The sequence below is a fragment of the Pseudorca crassidens genome, chromosome 15 (assembly GCF_039906515.1).
Source record: "Pseudorca crassidens isolate mPseCra1 chromosome 15, mPseCra1.hap1, whole genome shotgun sequence".
Classification (NCBI taxonomy): domain Eukaryota; kingdom Metazoa; phylum Chordata; class Mammalia; order Artiodactyla; family Delphinidae; genus Pseudorca; species Pseudorca crassidens.
In genome coordinates, this window is record NC_090310.1 from 907,643 (window position 1) to 920,783 (window position 13,141).

A 13,141-nucleotide genomic window follows, 5' to 3' on the forward strand; every position below is an offset into this window, starting at 1 on the left:
CCCTGAGCAGGAGCCACACGACGGGGGCCAAGAAACAAGCCAGGCGGGACAGGAGGGCCTGGGGCTCCACCACGGAACCGGCAGGATCTGGGTACCGACGGGCTGTCGTGCGGGCAGCGGCGTGGTGGCCGACCCGTCGGGATCAGGGGAGCAGGGAGGCTGGCAAGGCCGGGGCCGACCAGGGGCCTGTGGGGCTAGGGGCACAGCGCTGCCCCTGGTGGGCATGGAAGCAGTGACCACCCCCCACCCAAGGGTCTGTCCAGCCTCAAGCAGGCGGGACTGAAGAGCCTGGGTCTGTCTTTAGCCTCAGCGCCCCCTGGTGGCCCCAGCTGAGGAGCCGGGTAGACAGGGACCCTGCGGGGGGAGGGGGGCGCGCACGGGAACCCGGGCGCCAACGGGAGCAACGGGAGGGAGGGGTGGGATGCCATCTGCATCCAGCCTGGATGGGGCTGGGACGGCATTGCCCCGAGAGACGAGGACACTGGCCTGGAGAAACCAGTGCCGCCTGGGGGGACCCCGGGGCCCTCACTGGAGGGAGCACTGCCCCCTGCCCTCCGAGTCCCCAGGCCAAGTTCTGGGGCAGAGCCCCGCCCCTGTCCCCTGCCCCAGCACCGCAGCTCCGCGGGGGATGCGCCCCTCAGTGGCTGCACTGAGCCAGCCCTCACCCCGCGGCCAGCACACGGGGGGCTTCCTGGAGCGATGCCCGAAGCTGAGGGTCTCGGGGAGCTGAGGTCCTTTCTGACTGCTCTGCCGACACCCAGCGAGCCCCGCTCCCTTCGGGAGTTGACGAGGCCGAGCCCGTGGGCAGAGAACTCAAGGGCAGGGGGCACCCGGGCACTGTCAGCTCTCCCCCAACCCCGATGCTGCCTGAAAGTGGGGAGCTGGGTGGAGGGCAGGGAGGAAAGGCCGAGACTGTGCCCAGCAGGCGGGCGCCCTCCTGTCTCCAGATGGACACTGCCACATGCCTGCCCAGGAGCAGGCAGGCTGGCCGGGCCCTGGGGGCAGGGCTCCAAGCTCCCAGGTCCCACTCACTCCCGGGGTCTCCAAGGAGGCAAACCACACAGGCAGCAGCATCGCGGAGTTCAAAACGTTTCATTTAAACCCAGCCCCTCGTCTCGACCCGCTAGGATGTCAACATCCCCTCCCAGCTGGTCTGTGCCCCCCGTCACTCCGCAGGTGGGACAGCTTCTGGGGCAGACGGCGCCCACACTGCTGGCCGGGGTGGCTGGGCGTGGGCTCTGAGTACTGGCCCTGCCTGCCTTGGTGCTCCCGGAGGAGACCACCAGTGGACCCGGCTCACATCACAGCCTCCATGTGCAGGATCCTCAGGGCCTCAGAGATCTGGGCGCTGGTGTCCATCTGGCCATACATGCCCACCAGGAAGGCCCGGTGCAGCAGCACGGCTGCGTGCTCTGGGGACAGACGAAGACCCTGTCAGGCTGTGCTGCCCTGACATCCTGGCCGCGGCGGCCAGGTCGTCAGGCAGCTCTCAGAAGTGGAGCCTCTGGTCTTTCCCCAAGAGCCCGGCCCCGGGTACCGAGGCCTCCGGGGGCACCAGGGCCTGGGTGGGTGGGGTCGGGGCAGACTCACCCTGGCAGAGGAGGGTGTACTCCGGCAGGTTCCGGAGGGCCGTCTGCGCTACTTCGAAGTCCCGGCTGCCCAGGCAGTACATGAATGTGGGCAGGAAGTCGGCTGCGATGCTGGAAGAGCCACGTGCTCAGGTTGGCACCTCCCCCCGTGCCAAGACGGCCAAGGCCCCGACGCCTCCCCAGAGCCCCGCACCGGGCCCCACCGGACAGGAGGAGTGGGAGGCCTGGCCCAGGGCACCAGGCGGCCCGTGGTGGCAGGTGACGCCGGCTCACCTGGGGTTGCTCTGGATGGAGCGCAGGGCCAGGCTGAAGGCCAGGCTGCGGCAGGACTCCTCAGCTGAGCTCATCAGCCGCTGCAGACTGGTCTGCGGGGGCGGGGGCGGTGTCAGCAGGGCCACCCTCCCGTCAGGGGACCCCGCTCCCTAAGCCTCCAGCCCCCTCAACACCCCCGTCGCTGGGCCCTGGGACCTCGGGACCCATGAAGCACACAGGAGGCCCAGCGCAGAGCGGAGGAGCGGCCGCCTCAGTTCTGGGCGGGACTGAGCATCTGGGACGGGGCCGCAGTCAGACGTGGCACCTGCCCCAAAGCCCAGCCGCTGCGGGCTGAGCTGGGTGCCCAGCAGGAAGGAGTGTGGGGGCGGCGTCCCTGTTCGGGGCCCAGCGTGCCTTTGCCCTCCCGCCCCAGCCCCTGACACGTGTCCCAGTTCCTCCGGGCACATGGCAGCTCCCGCACCGAGAAGAAGCCCAGGATCTCGGGTCTCCGCCGGGACATCTCGTCCACGTCGCTCAGAACCTCCAACAGATCTAAGACGGGTAGAAAGCGTGTTGTTGAGGGCCGGGCTGCAGCTGCTGGGCTCGGGGGCGAACCTGTCCCCCACACAGCCCAGAGGTAGGAGTGGTGGAGTCCTGGGGCCAGAGCCCGCTGCCCCACAGCACACCTGCCGGGCAGGGACCCTGGCCCGGCCTCAGCACAGGCTCTGGTGGAGGGACCTGGTTCTACAGGTGTAGCACGGCTGCTTGTAACGTCAGCGCCACTGCCTCCTGGAGCTTCCACAGCATCCCTAGTGCTTGCTCAGGCCAGGGGGCCCCCAGCACCTTGGGACAGAAATCACTGGGGGTTCCGCTGCCTTCCCAACTACCGAGCCAGTGACCCCAAACCGGAGGTGCTGGTCGACCAGGCTTTCAGAGGTTTCTGAGGGGCCCAGGGATCTGCATCTGCACCACGCTCCCCGGATGTCTGCCCCGGCTGCCCCGAAGCCACACTGCAGAAACATGGCCCTGCCCCTCCCCGCAGGTGGCCACCCAGGCCCTCGGCTCCCCCGTAGGGGACCAGGGGCTGTCGGCCAGCTCCCCGCCAGGCCCCTCTTCCTCGGTATCTACGGGGACTCCAGGGGGCTCCCCAGCGCCAATGGCCAGCAGAGGAGCCGCCCCCAGTCTCCAGCCCCGCTTCTCCCTCCGACCCCCTCTCTACCCACCCCTATTCCCACTCTGAGGAAAGAGTCCAGCCCCTCCCGGGACCTGGCAGGGGCCCTGCTGTCTTCTGGATGCCCCCCCACCCCCAGGAGAAGCCTGGAAGGCCAAGGGCCGCTGTGGGACCCAGGATGCTGCAGGGACAGAAAGGGAGGCCACCACCCACCGCGGGGCCGACTGGGGGAGCCAAACCCCCAGACTTACCCTCGACCGTCTGGCCCCGGGAAAGCCTCTTCACATAGGGGGCCACTTCAGCTGCGGTCAGAGGGGTGAAGAGGGAGACGCTGAGCAGAGGCAGGGGGCCAGCCGAGCCCTCTTCTGCAAGACAGGAGGCCAGTGCTGTCGGGTGGAGACGAGGACGGCCCGCCCCAGGCCACCGTCCAGAGGGCCCCAGAGCCCCGGACACACTCGACACCGAGGCCGTGGGATCCATGTGCGTAAGCGAGGGGCAGCCTCGCTGAGCAGCGCCCGGAATCATACCAGACCCCCGAAGATGCGGCCCCTGCCCTGGGCTGAGCACGGTGCCTGGTACACAACGGGCGCTCAATAAATGTGCTGGAACGACGAGCTGCTGGGAGCTGCCCGGGAGGCGCGGCACTGCTTGCTCGAGCCTCTCACCCACCACACGGCGTGTGGCCTTCCCTGCTGCCCCGGCACACGGCAGGTGCTCAATAAAGGCGCCTGCGTGCCGAGCGCTGTGCTAGGCGCGTCCGTGGACGGCCCAGAGTCACACTCGACGCCAGCGACTTGGCAAAAGCAGGGCGAATGGCCGTGAAGGGCCCTGGGCCCCGGGCACTCGGCCCGCTCACAATCCACCGCACGCCCGCTAGACACAATGCTGCAGGCGCCGGGTCGCCCCACTGCAGGGGCCCCCGGGTGGGCACGGGGACAGAGAGCAGAGGGGCCTGGTTGGTCCCACAGAGGGCAGGTGCTGTAGGTCTCGCTGGCCACAACACGACTCGGTGCTTTGCGCGTGTCACGGCCCCAGGGCCAACGATGCCCGAGGGACGCCCAGGGCAGTGCAGCCCGCAGCCCCGGCCCCACTCACCCTCGCCCTCTTCGTCCAGGCCGCGGTCGGCCCTGCCGTCCCTGCTGGGAAGGCTCAGCCCCGCCAGGAGCGACTTGAGCATCACCAGGTCACTGCTGTCGAAGGACAGGTCACTGGGGGAGCAAGGTTCTCCGTGAGCACCATGCCACAGGTGGGAGGCAGGCAGGGCCCCGTGGGCAGGGGCTCAGGAGGTGCCCCGGGGGCTGAGGGAGGAGGAAGCCAGCTCAGAATGACCCCGGCGCAGACCCAGCATCAACAGCCCTGCTGCCCCGGGCCCCGGCGCCGTGGGCAGTGTCCACCCCCGCCAGCACGCCCCTTGGGAGCTCTCAGCCCTGAGCACCGCCACGACGGGACCCTGGCCGGAGAGGAGCCGTGCCAGACGTGCACACTCACTGGAGCGCGTCGGAGTGTTTCTGCAGGAAGGCGATGGCGGCCGGGGCATTGCAGGTGATGTACTTGTGGGTGAACTGCACGAACTTGCTGATGAAGGGGGCCAGGTGGCGGGAGGACTTCCTGTAGTTCTGCAAAGGGAAGCGCGAGGGGGAAAGCATCCAGGGCCTGAAGCATCCCGTCTTGCCCGCGTCGCTCCCCCTGGAGCCCCACAGTACACCCTGGACACCGCCAGCACGCCGCCCTCGCCGGGCGCATGTTAAGGTCCCTAAGGGTCAGGAGCGGCCTTGTCCCTCCTGAACCCTGAGGAGCGTGGAGTCTCCCCAGGCACGTGAGCAGCTGGGGGCCTTCCCCGGGTGAAGGTACCAGACAGGCAGGTGGCCTGGCCGTGCCCGATGCAGCCAAGGGCTGTGCCCTCACCCAGCCACCTCAGGTGGACAAGGGGACGGACCCTCAGTCCTGGTCAGGAAGACCGGGGCTGCCAGAGTCGTGGGACCAGAAGGGGCACGAGCTGAATGCGGAGAGCTCAGAATGGTGGAGGGAGCAGGCAGGGCGAGCAGGGGCACCGGCTGACAGGGGCACAGGGAGAGGGACCGGGCACCCGACCCCTGGGGACGCCCGGGCCCCCGAGGGTGGGTGGGGCACCCACCAGCAGCAGGCGGAGAAAGGAGAGCAGGCAGTCCCATAGCGCCCCCTGGTGCTCGCTCTGGAACACGTGCGGCTGCAGCAGCTCCAGGATGCCCAGCACGTGCAGGAAGAAGGTCAGGTGGCTCTGCTGCCGGAACTCCTGGAAGTTGAGGTGGCTGCGGCCGTGCAGGAGGGCGGCGATCATGGGCAGGTGCCTGGGGGCGACGTGTGCGCTCGGTGGTCCTGGGCCACCTCCCCCGGCCCCCCTCCCCGCCCCCCGCTCCAAGGGCCGACATCAACTTGCACTTGGAGACCACCCGGAGCCCGCTAACCGCCACCGTGATGTCCTGGGCCACTCACCTGACCCACCCTCTCCCGCGTCCACCAGGCCCCTACCCCCGAGACTCAGCTCAGTCAGGAAGCAGCCGAGGCCCTGGCTGCCCGTGGCGACACCACCACGGTGTCCGTCCACCCGCTCTTAGCCGCAGAGCCCGCCTTACAGGAACGCCTGGTGTGGGAGCCGCTCCAGGCTGGGGCGGGGAGGGCACCCTGACAGCGAGCTGTGCCCACTCGGGCTGCAGGTGGGACAGGCCAGGCGGTACCTGAGCAACAGGATGGGGTGGGCCACAGCCAGTTTCCGACAGGCCACGTTGGCATCGGCCACTCGGTTCTCGGCCGCCCGGGAGTCACTGGTGTCCGCGAGGAGGGTGACGAAGCGGTGAATGAGGCCGTCCAGCTGGGAGGGACGGGGGTGGTCAGAGCCGGGGCCGCCTGCAGCCCTCGCACCCTACCTGTCCGCCCCCCGCCGAGTCCGCCGCCCACCGCCGCAGGGGCTACGATGGGGCTCCCCGGGCAGTGTGCGGGCACCTGCTCCAAGGCCCCCGGACCCCAAGGCCCTGGTGTGGCCCCTAAGGACCTGTGCAGCGACCCAGGGTGTTCCCCCAGTGCCTTCTGCTGCTCCTGGGGCTCAAGAGGCTGTGGCCAGAGCTCCCAGCCAAGCTCAGCACGTGGTGTGTGAGGTCACCCTCTCCACACAAACAGGATAAAAGCCCCGTGTTAGCTTGGACGAGAAAAACCAACCTTACTGATATAACATAATTCCAGGTGTGCAAAACAAGTAACACACGAAAGTGGAAGGAAGCACAACTGGAAAAACATCAACTTCCCTCCCCGTCCCGGGAAGCAGGGCAGGCGGCAGATCCGACTCCAGGGTCCAGCCCAGGGAACACGGGCAGGGGGCCCACCAGACCCCCCTTCCCCCGCCATCACCCAAGGGAGGTGAAGGCAGATGCCACGCAGACCCGCGCACGGAGGCCCCACGCTGGGCCAAAGGCCAGCGCCACGGCAGGCAGCCAGGAAGGGATGGGGGTGCTGGGCCGCATGCAACACCGTCACACACGCACCACGCGGCCTGCTGTAGTCAACGGTCCCTTATTAGGGAACGAGGGGGGACACCCACTCTCCTCTGCTCCACACCCAGAGGACTTCTTGGAGCAGGAAAAGATCGTTTCCAGACCCTTCGAGAGGTCGGACAGGCGAGGGTGGCAGGGCAGGCTCTGCCCTCAGACGTGCCATCGGCACTCACCAGGGGCCTCTTCTGTCTTTCGATCCGAGAAAAGGCATTTCTACCTCCCAGTGAAGGACAAAGGCGGCCCCAATGACCCCGTAGGGCTTTACCCTGCAGACGCTGCTGCCGGCGGCCCCTTCGCTGTGCAGCAGGACGTCAGGCACAGGCACCCGGAGGTCTGGCCGCTGCAGGTAGAGGTGCACGAGCAGGTCTCGGCAACGCCTGCCCAGCACGCTGCGAGAGACCAGAGACCAGACTCGGGGTGGCTGCGGGACCGGGGAGCCGCTGTAGCCACTGCGTGCAGAGCTGGCGTGCCAGGCCCCTCAGCCCTACCGCACCCCCACTGGCGGCCTGGGCTCGCTCCCACGGTGCTCACGTCTGAGCCGCGGCCTCCCACCACAAGGGCAAGGGGACGGGCGGGGGCCCCGGAGCCCGGCGTCCAGCACCCTCACCTGTCAGCCCACTGCGGGATGCAGCTCGTCAGGTGCGCCGTCACCTTCCTGACGCCCTGATCGTCACCGCGGCAGCAGCTGAGCAGCAGGGGCAGCCGGGCCTGGAGAAGGCTGCAGGCGCTGGCATCCCCGTCCTGGCTCCTGGCCTCTGCCTCCGCCAGGATCAGCTCCGCCAGGCCGATGAGCTCCGGGGCCTGGACGCGCAGCACCAACTCCTCCCGCCGCTTCTGCAGCCGCACACCGCCAGTCAGGCCCGGGCGCGTCTCGCCACGCCCGCCCGCCACCCCACCCTGCGGGCAGGGGACGCCCCAACACCTGCCTGAGGGGTGCGCTGGTCCCTGCCCTGCCAGATGCGAGGCATGTGGATGCAGGCCCAGAGGAAGTCCAGGGAGGCCGAGGGGTCGAACCTGGAGGCGGCGGGGCGGCCTGGCTGAGCACCAGGCGCGTCTCCAGGCGGGGGGGGGGGGGGTGCCCAGGTCAGCCGTCAGGGACCGCGGGCCGCCCCACCCGACCTCTCTGCAGCTCACAGTGGCAAAGCTAAGGCTGGCCCCGCCCCGCCCCACGCTTGCAGCCGCGCACAGAGGCCCCTGGCACCCCCGCAGCACAGCACGGACGCCAGCCATTCACACGACCGGAGGACAGTGAAGCCGACTGTCTGCCTGCTGGTCAGCCGGGGAAGGGACACCGGGCCAGGCAGGAGGGCCTCGGTCCCTGAGGACGCCGGGGGAAGGCTGCTGGATCAGAGCCCCCCACCGAGGCCCCCGACACTGCCCTCCAAACTCGGCTCCCGGAGGAGTCTGGGCAGGGCGGCTGCCGCGGGGCACCCCAAGGCCCACGCTGCCTGTGGCAGGAACAGACCTGCCGGTGGGGGACAGAGGTCTGGGGGACTCACCTCTGCTCCCGGTTCTTGCCCAGAAGGATGTGGATACACTGGTGCAGCGTGGACCAGTTGGACTGGTGCGTGAGCAGGGCTAAGAGGTAGGGTCGGAAAGATGGCACCTGCGGGCCAGGATGGCTTTTGCCCTGGGAAGGGAGGAAACCTGGGATGGTCCCCGCCGGGCTGACGGCTCTGCCAGGTAGCGTCAGCAGGTGACAGCCCACGTGTGCCAGCACAGAGCAGAGAAAGGTGTCCGTTTCGGGGCAGATCCGAGGCTCCCGCCCGGGAAGCCACCCAGCCCGGCCGGTCACTCTGCAGATTAAGCACGGGCTGAACCGAATCCACTCCTCAGAGACCAGGAGACACGCGAGCAAAACCCTGGGTGTGGGAACACCTGGGCAGGCGGGGGGCGCGGGAGCGTGACCGCCGCTCTCAGAAGCGCAGACCCACCAGCGTGCGGCGGGACCACGGGCAGGGGATGCCCAGCCCCTCCCCGGCCATCTGGTCAGTGTTTCCTCACCTTCCCCACGGCCAGATGAGCTGGGGGACCCCGCCACCCCCGCAGAGCCCTGACATGGGCTCCAACCCCTCTGAGGACCCCACCCCCCGTCAGGGGGTGCTGAGCTCCACTCCCCCCACCGCCTCGTGCCCTGTGAGGACCTGAGCCCACAAAGGACCCATCCACCCACCCCCCACCCACCTCCGTGGCCAGATCTGGCCAGCTGTGGTGACCCACTCAGAGAAAACATGGGACCCGTCTGGCCACTGAGACTCCGGCATCGGATCTGCTGGAACTGACAGAGAGCCAGCCCCACCCTGGGGCTGCCGGGTGGACTGTGGGCCCAGGGCGCCGTGCGCGAACGAGGCCCACCTTGCTGCTCTGGGAGAACAGCAGCCGCTGCTGCAGGTCAGGGCAGCTGCTGATCACCTCGGGGTCCAGCATCTCCAGCCAGTCGACAAGGAGCCCCGAGCAGGGTCCCAGCCACACAGCCTCCAGGCTGCAGGGAAGGTGGGGTGGGCTCAGACGCGGCCGGCCAGGGCCGCCCCCCGCTCCCCCTCCCAGCCGGCCCCCGCCCCGCCGGCTCACCTGCAGCCGTCAGAGTCCTGCTTCCCCAGGGCCGGGGGCTCCCCCTTCTCCTGCAGCAGCAGTGAGCTCACCACGGACACGGGCCCCGAGGCCGGGAAGGCGGAGGCAGCGGAGAAGATCGCGGCCAGCAGCTCCTCCAGGTGAGGCGACCTCATGGCAACCAGACCCCGGAGGACTGAGGGTGGGGCAGAGAGGGCCCCTGTGTCACTCCAGCTCGGGGGGCCACCGGACGTGAGGACAGAGAGCCCCGCCCCTGGGCCCTGTTCTGGGGGCGCCCAGGAGAGGGACCTGCGTGCGAGGCAGCGAGGCGGGGTCTTTGTGGCGCCCGGGGCCCGAGTACCTTTGCTGATAAGCTCGGGCTCCACGTCACACCCCTCCCCAGACTTGAGGGTGGCCGCGATGGCGCGGATGGTGGAGCTGACCACTTCCGGGTCCCCGCGGAACGTCAGGGCCTCTGCCAGGTGCAGGAACCCGCTCCGCACTGCAGGGGAGCGCTGTGTGACCCACGGGACTCCTGCCAGGGGTGCCGGGCAGGCGACTCCCCTCGGTTCCCACACGTACGCTCCCCCCTGGGGGGCCTTCCCAGTGCCCCGACCCCCAAACCGCTGGGCCCCACTCACCCTGACGCCACCCGGGGCCCATCTGGGAACAAGGCCCCGGTCCCCCCGACGCGATGGCAGAGAGCCCAGGACCCCCGCCGGCACCATTGACCCTGCCTCACCATCGCTGATCCGGCGCCGTGCCGAGTACTGGGCGGCAAACAGCTTGAGCTGGGCCTGCAGAGGCCCGGCCTCCACGGCGGGGCTGTCCAGCCACTGCAGGGTCTGCACGAGCACTTTGAGGAAGCGCGACGAGAAGCCGGTGTCCTGGGGCACACAGCGCTGGGGACAGCGCAGCACAGCTCAGACAGGGCCAGGGCCGGGCGGAGCCATCCCGCCTGCCACAGCGGGGGCCCCTCCAGCGCCCATACCCACAGCCCATGAGGGGTCTGCTGTCGCCTGTCCTCACAGGGCTCAGAGAGAAACGACCAAGGAGGTAGCACACACGTGGGCACGCACGGGGGCAAGTAAGGCGAATGTGGCAAAAGTACCGAAACCAGGTGGCGGACGTGCTGAAAGCCCAGCGCGCTCCTGCCCTGCTCCCGGGGAGCTTCTGTCACAGAAGCGGGGGACGCACCCCCAGCTCCGCAGCAAAAGCTGCGTCTCTTCACTTAGGGGCAAGAGCCGGGGCCCGAGCAGGCCTGGCCACAGGAGCCCCGAGCCTGGGGGGCGGGACGGGGGCCTTGGCCACGCGAGGCAGAGCCCGGGCGCGGGGACTCGGGGGGTGAGGCGCAGGGCTGTGCCGGGGCCTACCTGGTACTGGCAGAGCTGGCGCATCAGAGGGCAGGCGAGGAAGTGGTTCTGGTGCATGACCATGACCAGGGCGCCGCCGTGCGGGGAGTTCAGCAGGGTGGCGAGGGCCTGCAGGAGGCGCACCGCGACGCCTGGCACCTCGGGGCTCCCCTGGCGGACTCGCGCCAGCTCCCGGCCCAGGGCCTGCTGCAGCGCCAGGGCTACAGGGCGCGCACTGGAGCTCTGCCACCGCGGGCTGGGGCTCAGCGGGAAGATCTGGAGAAAGGCATCCATCAGGACCACGCGGCTGGCAGGTGGGGCCTTCCCCAGAGCCCACACCCCGACCCCACAGAGGCTGCCGGCAGTTGGCACTGGCGTGCCCGGTCCCCAGCAGACTCTCCAGAGGGGCGTGGGGTGGGGGCCAAGGACTGGGACGAGGCCCGTGGCAACAGGCCCAGGAAAGAGCGCGTGGACCTGTGCACACACGTGCGCATACGGGCGTGTAAGCGTGAAGATGGAAACCGTGCACCGCTGCTCTGCAGCGCCTGTCACTGTGAGGAGGGGGCGAGAACACACGTGCCCAGGGAACCCCTGGCCATGGATTCCAGGCGGGAGGAGGGACCAGGGAGGAGGGGGGCCGTACCTGCAGGAGCATGCTGGCCAGGTCGTCCTCGGGGCCCAGAACCCGCACCTGTGTCACGGCCCGGGGCCTGCCCTGGCCCGGTGGCTGCTCTGGGCTGCTTTTGGGTTTTGGCGCCTCCGTGCTGTCTGCAGGGAAGGAGGAGCAGGGCGGCTGAGAGGCCATCACGGCCAGCTGTGGCGGGGACCATGCCGACCACAGCCAGGCTCGCCCGGCGGCCCACCGCCCAGAGAGGAGTGGGCTCCCAGGCCCTGCAGAGGGCTCTCTCCCCGGGACCCCCAGCCTCGCCCGTGGGCCCATAAACAGAAGCCCGGACGCCGGGCAGAAGCAAACGCTTCCCGAGTGGCCGTGCGAGCCGGGATGGGTGGGTACCTCGCCGGGCGGGCAGGGAGGCTGTGAGCAGGGAGTGGAAAGTCTGGCCTCCGGACGCCCCTCGCTCGTGCTGGACCTCGACCAGGTGAGCCATGTAATCTGCAGGGAGGCAGCCACGGGTAAACACGGGCCCCCAGGGAGGAGGGAAGCCCTCCGCATGGTGCCCACAGAGCTCCAAGCCTCCCCAGGACCCGGGAAGCTGGGCGACAGGGCCTTTCTGCAGAGAATCAGGCAGCGCCCGCAGCTCCCTCCACCCTCCAACCCGAGGGGTGGACGCAGCTCCACCTTCCTGCTCGCAGCCCCTGCCCTGGGGCTGTTCCACTCCACCCCCAGCCTGGCTCTCCAACCGCAGCCGCACGGCGGGCCCGGGGTGCTCGGGCGAGGACCCCGGCTCTCACTCTTGTCCATGATGTTCTGCTCCAGGGTCTGGGGGTCGTGGGCCACCGCCTGGTCCAGATACTGGAGAAGTTTGCTCATGCTGGACACCGGGATGCCGAAGGACTGCACGAACAGCAGCAGCTGCTGGGGCTCCAGGTCCTGCAGGGCTGAGGGTGGCTCTCGCTCAGCCACTGCCACCCGGTGACCCCGGCCCGTGGGGCCTGGCGGGGCCCAGGGCCCAGAGGGCAGCTCCAAGTGTGGCTGCTGGGTCCTCAGGACCCCACCCTGCGTCCTGAGGCTGCGGGCCAGCCCTGCGCTCCCTCCAGCTCAGAGTCAAGGCTCCCCTGAGTGTGTCCTGCTGCGCTTCCCCAGCCAAGCCACCCCCCAAACTGCCCGGCCTGCCACCTCTGCTGGATACCACGCTGACCACGGGCGGGTGCCCGAGGCCACTCTGCACCCCAGAACCAGCTCGGAGGCCCCAGCCCCTCCTCCTCCCCTCCGAATCCCTGGACCACTTGGTCTTTTTCGTTCCTCCTCCAGCACTTCTCACTGGAGGCTCTCAGCCTCCCCGCCTGACCACAAGGGCCTGCGGGCACCTGTCAGGGCACTGACAGCTCCACAAACGTCTGCTGAATAACAGACGCCCCGGAACCCCCCCGAGGCCCCCGAGCTGTCCTCTCTCACAGGCCACAACTAGAACACACCCAGGCCCACAGCAGGGGGCAAGGCCTGGTCCCCCCCCGCCCCCGGCCCCGCTCGAGCCGCGCCCAGGCCGTACCAGCGTCCACCAGGCGAGGGAAGAACACACACCAGGCCCACAGCAGGGGCAAGGCCTGGTCCTCCCCCTCGAGCCGCGCCCGGGTCGTACCAGCGTCCACGAGGCGCGGGACCTCCGAGCGGATCATGCGCAGCTTCAGCCAGTCGGGCAGCAGCAGCGCCTCTTCCGACGTGTCCACCAAGAAGGCCGTGGGCAGGGGCTTCTTTTCTGGGAACCAGATGTCCAGCAGCGCCTGGAACTCGCCGTCACCAGCTTCGGGAGAGACAACAGGGCAAGCACCAGGGCCGGCTCAGCGAGGCCTTCCCAGACCTCGCCACCCTAGGAGCTCCGGCCGCACTGAAGGCTGAAGGCCAAGGCCAGCGTGTCCTCGGTTTACAGGTGCGAACAGGGGCTTCAGAGGACGGAGAAGAATCTACCCAGAGCTGAGCGCGGCCCAGCGGCAGAGGCTCTGCACAGCTGACTTGTGTAATCCTCACAATCGCGGCGCCGCCCCGCCCCAGTTGAGGAAACGGAAGTGCAGAGCTGGCCAGGCTGC

At 69.2% G+C, this 13,141-nt stretch overlaps 1 protein-coding gene across 3 annotated transcripts in view; it reads right to left on the reverse strand.

Moving 5' to 3' along the window:
* Window positions 1-1,073: 1,073 nt before the first annotated feature.
* INTS1 (integrator complex subunit 1) overlaps window positions 1,074-13,141 on the reverse strand; it is a 28,813-nt gene continuing 16,745 nt past the window's right edge. For 2 of the 3 annotated variants that reach the window (XM_067705298.1, XM_067705297.1), the window contains exons 26-47: window positions 12,697-12,858; window positions 11,849-11,995; window positions 11,451-11,549; window positions 11,082-11,206; window positions 10,460-10,714; window positions 9,829-9,988; window positions 9,448-9,588; window positions 9,108-9,282; window positions 8,892-9,018; window positions 8,036-8,166; window positions 7,463-7,550; window positions 7,144-7,370; window positions 6,802-6,925; window positions 5,727-5,860; window positions 5,147-5,339; window positions 4,501-4,628; window positions 4,108-4,220; window positions 3,264-3,377; window positions 2,323-2,393; window positions 1,863-1,954; window positions 1,591-1,700; window positions 1,074-1,412 (exon numbers count right to left, since the gene is read on the reverse strand). In XM_067705298.1, the coding sequence (XP_067561399.1) occupies window positions 1,297-1,412; window positions 1,591-1,700; window positions 1,863-1,954; window positions 2,323-2,393; window positions 3,264-3,377; window positions 4,108-4,220; window positions 4,501-4,628; window positions 5,147-5,339; window positions 5,727-5,860; window positions 6,802-6,925; window positions 7,144-7,370; window positions 7,463-7,550; window positions 8,036-8,166; window positions 8,892-9,018; window positions 9,108-9,282; window positions 9,448-9,588; window positions 9,829-9,988; window positions 10,460-10,714; window positions 11,082-11,206; window positions 11,451-11,549; window positions 11,849-11,995; window positions 12,697-12,858 (3,032 nt within the window). In that variant the 3' untranslated portion in view covers window positions 1,074-1,296. Of the gene's footprint in view, window positions 1,413-1,590; window positions 1,701-1,862; window positions 1,955-2,322; window positions 2,394-3,263; window positions 3,378-4,107; window positions 4,221-4,500; window positions 4,629-5,146; window positions 5,340-5,726; window positions 5,861-6,801; window positions 6,926-7,143; window positions 7,371-7,462; window positions 7,551-8,035; window positions 8,167-8,891; window positions 9,019-9,107; window positions 9,283-9,447; window positions 9,589-9,828; window positions 9,989-10,459; window positions 10,715-11,081; window positions 11,207-11,450; window positions 11,550-11,848; window positions 11,996-12,696; window positions 12,859-13,141 lie in introns of those variants that run through there. The other variant, XM_067705299.1, reaches the window with a different exon arrangement.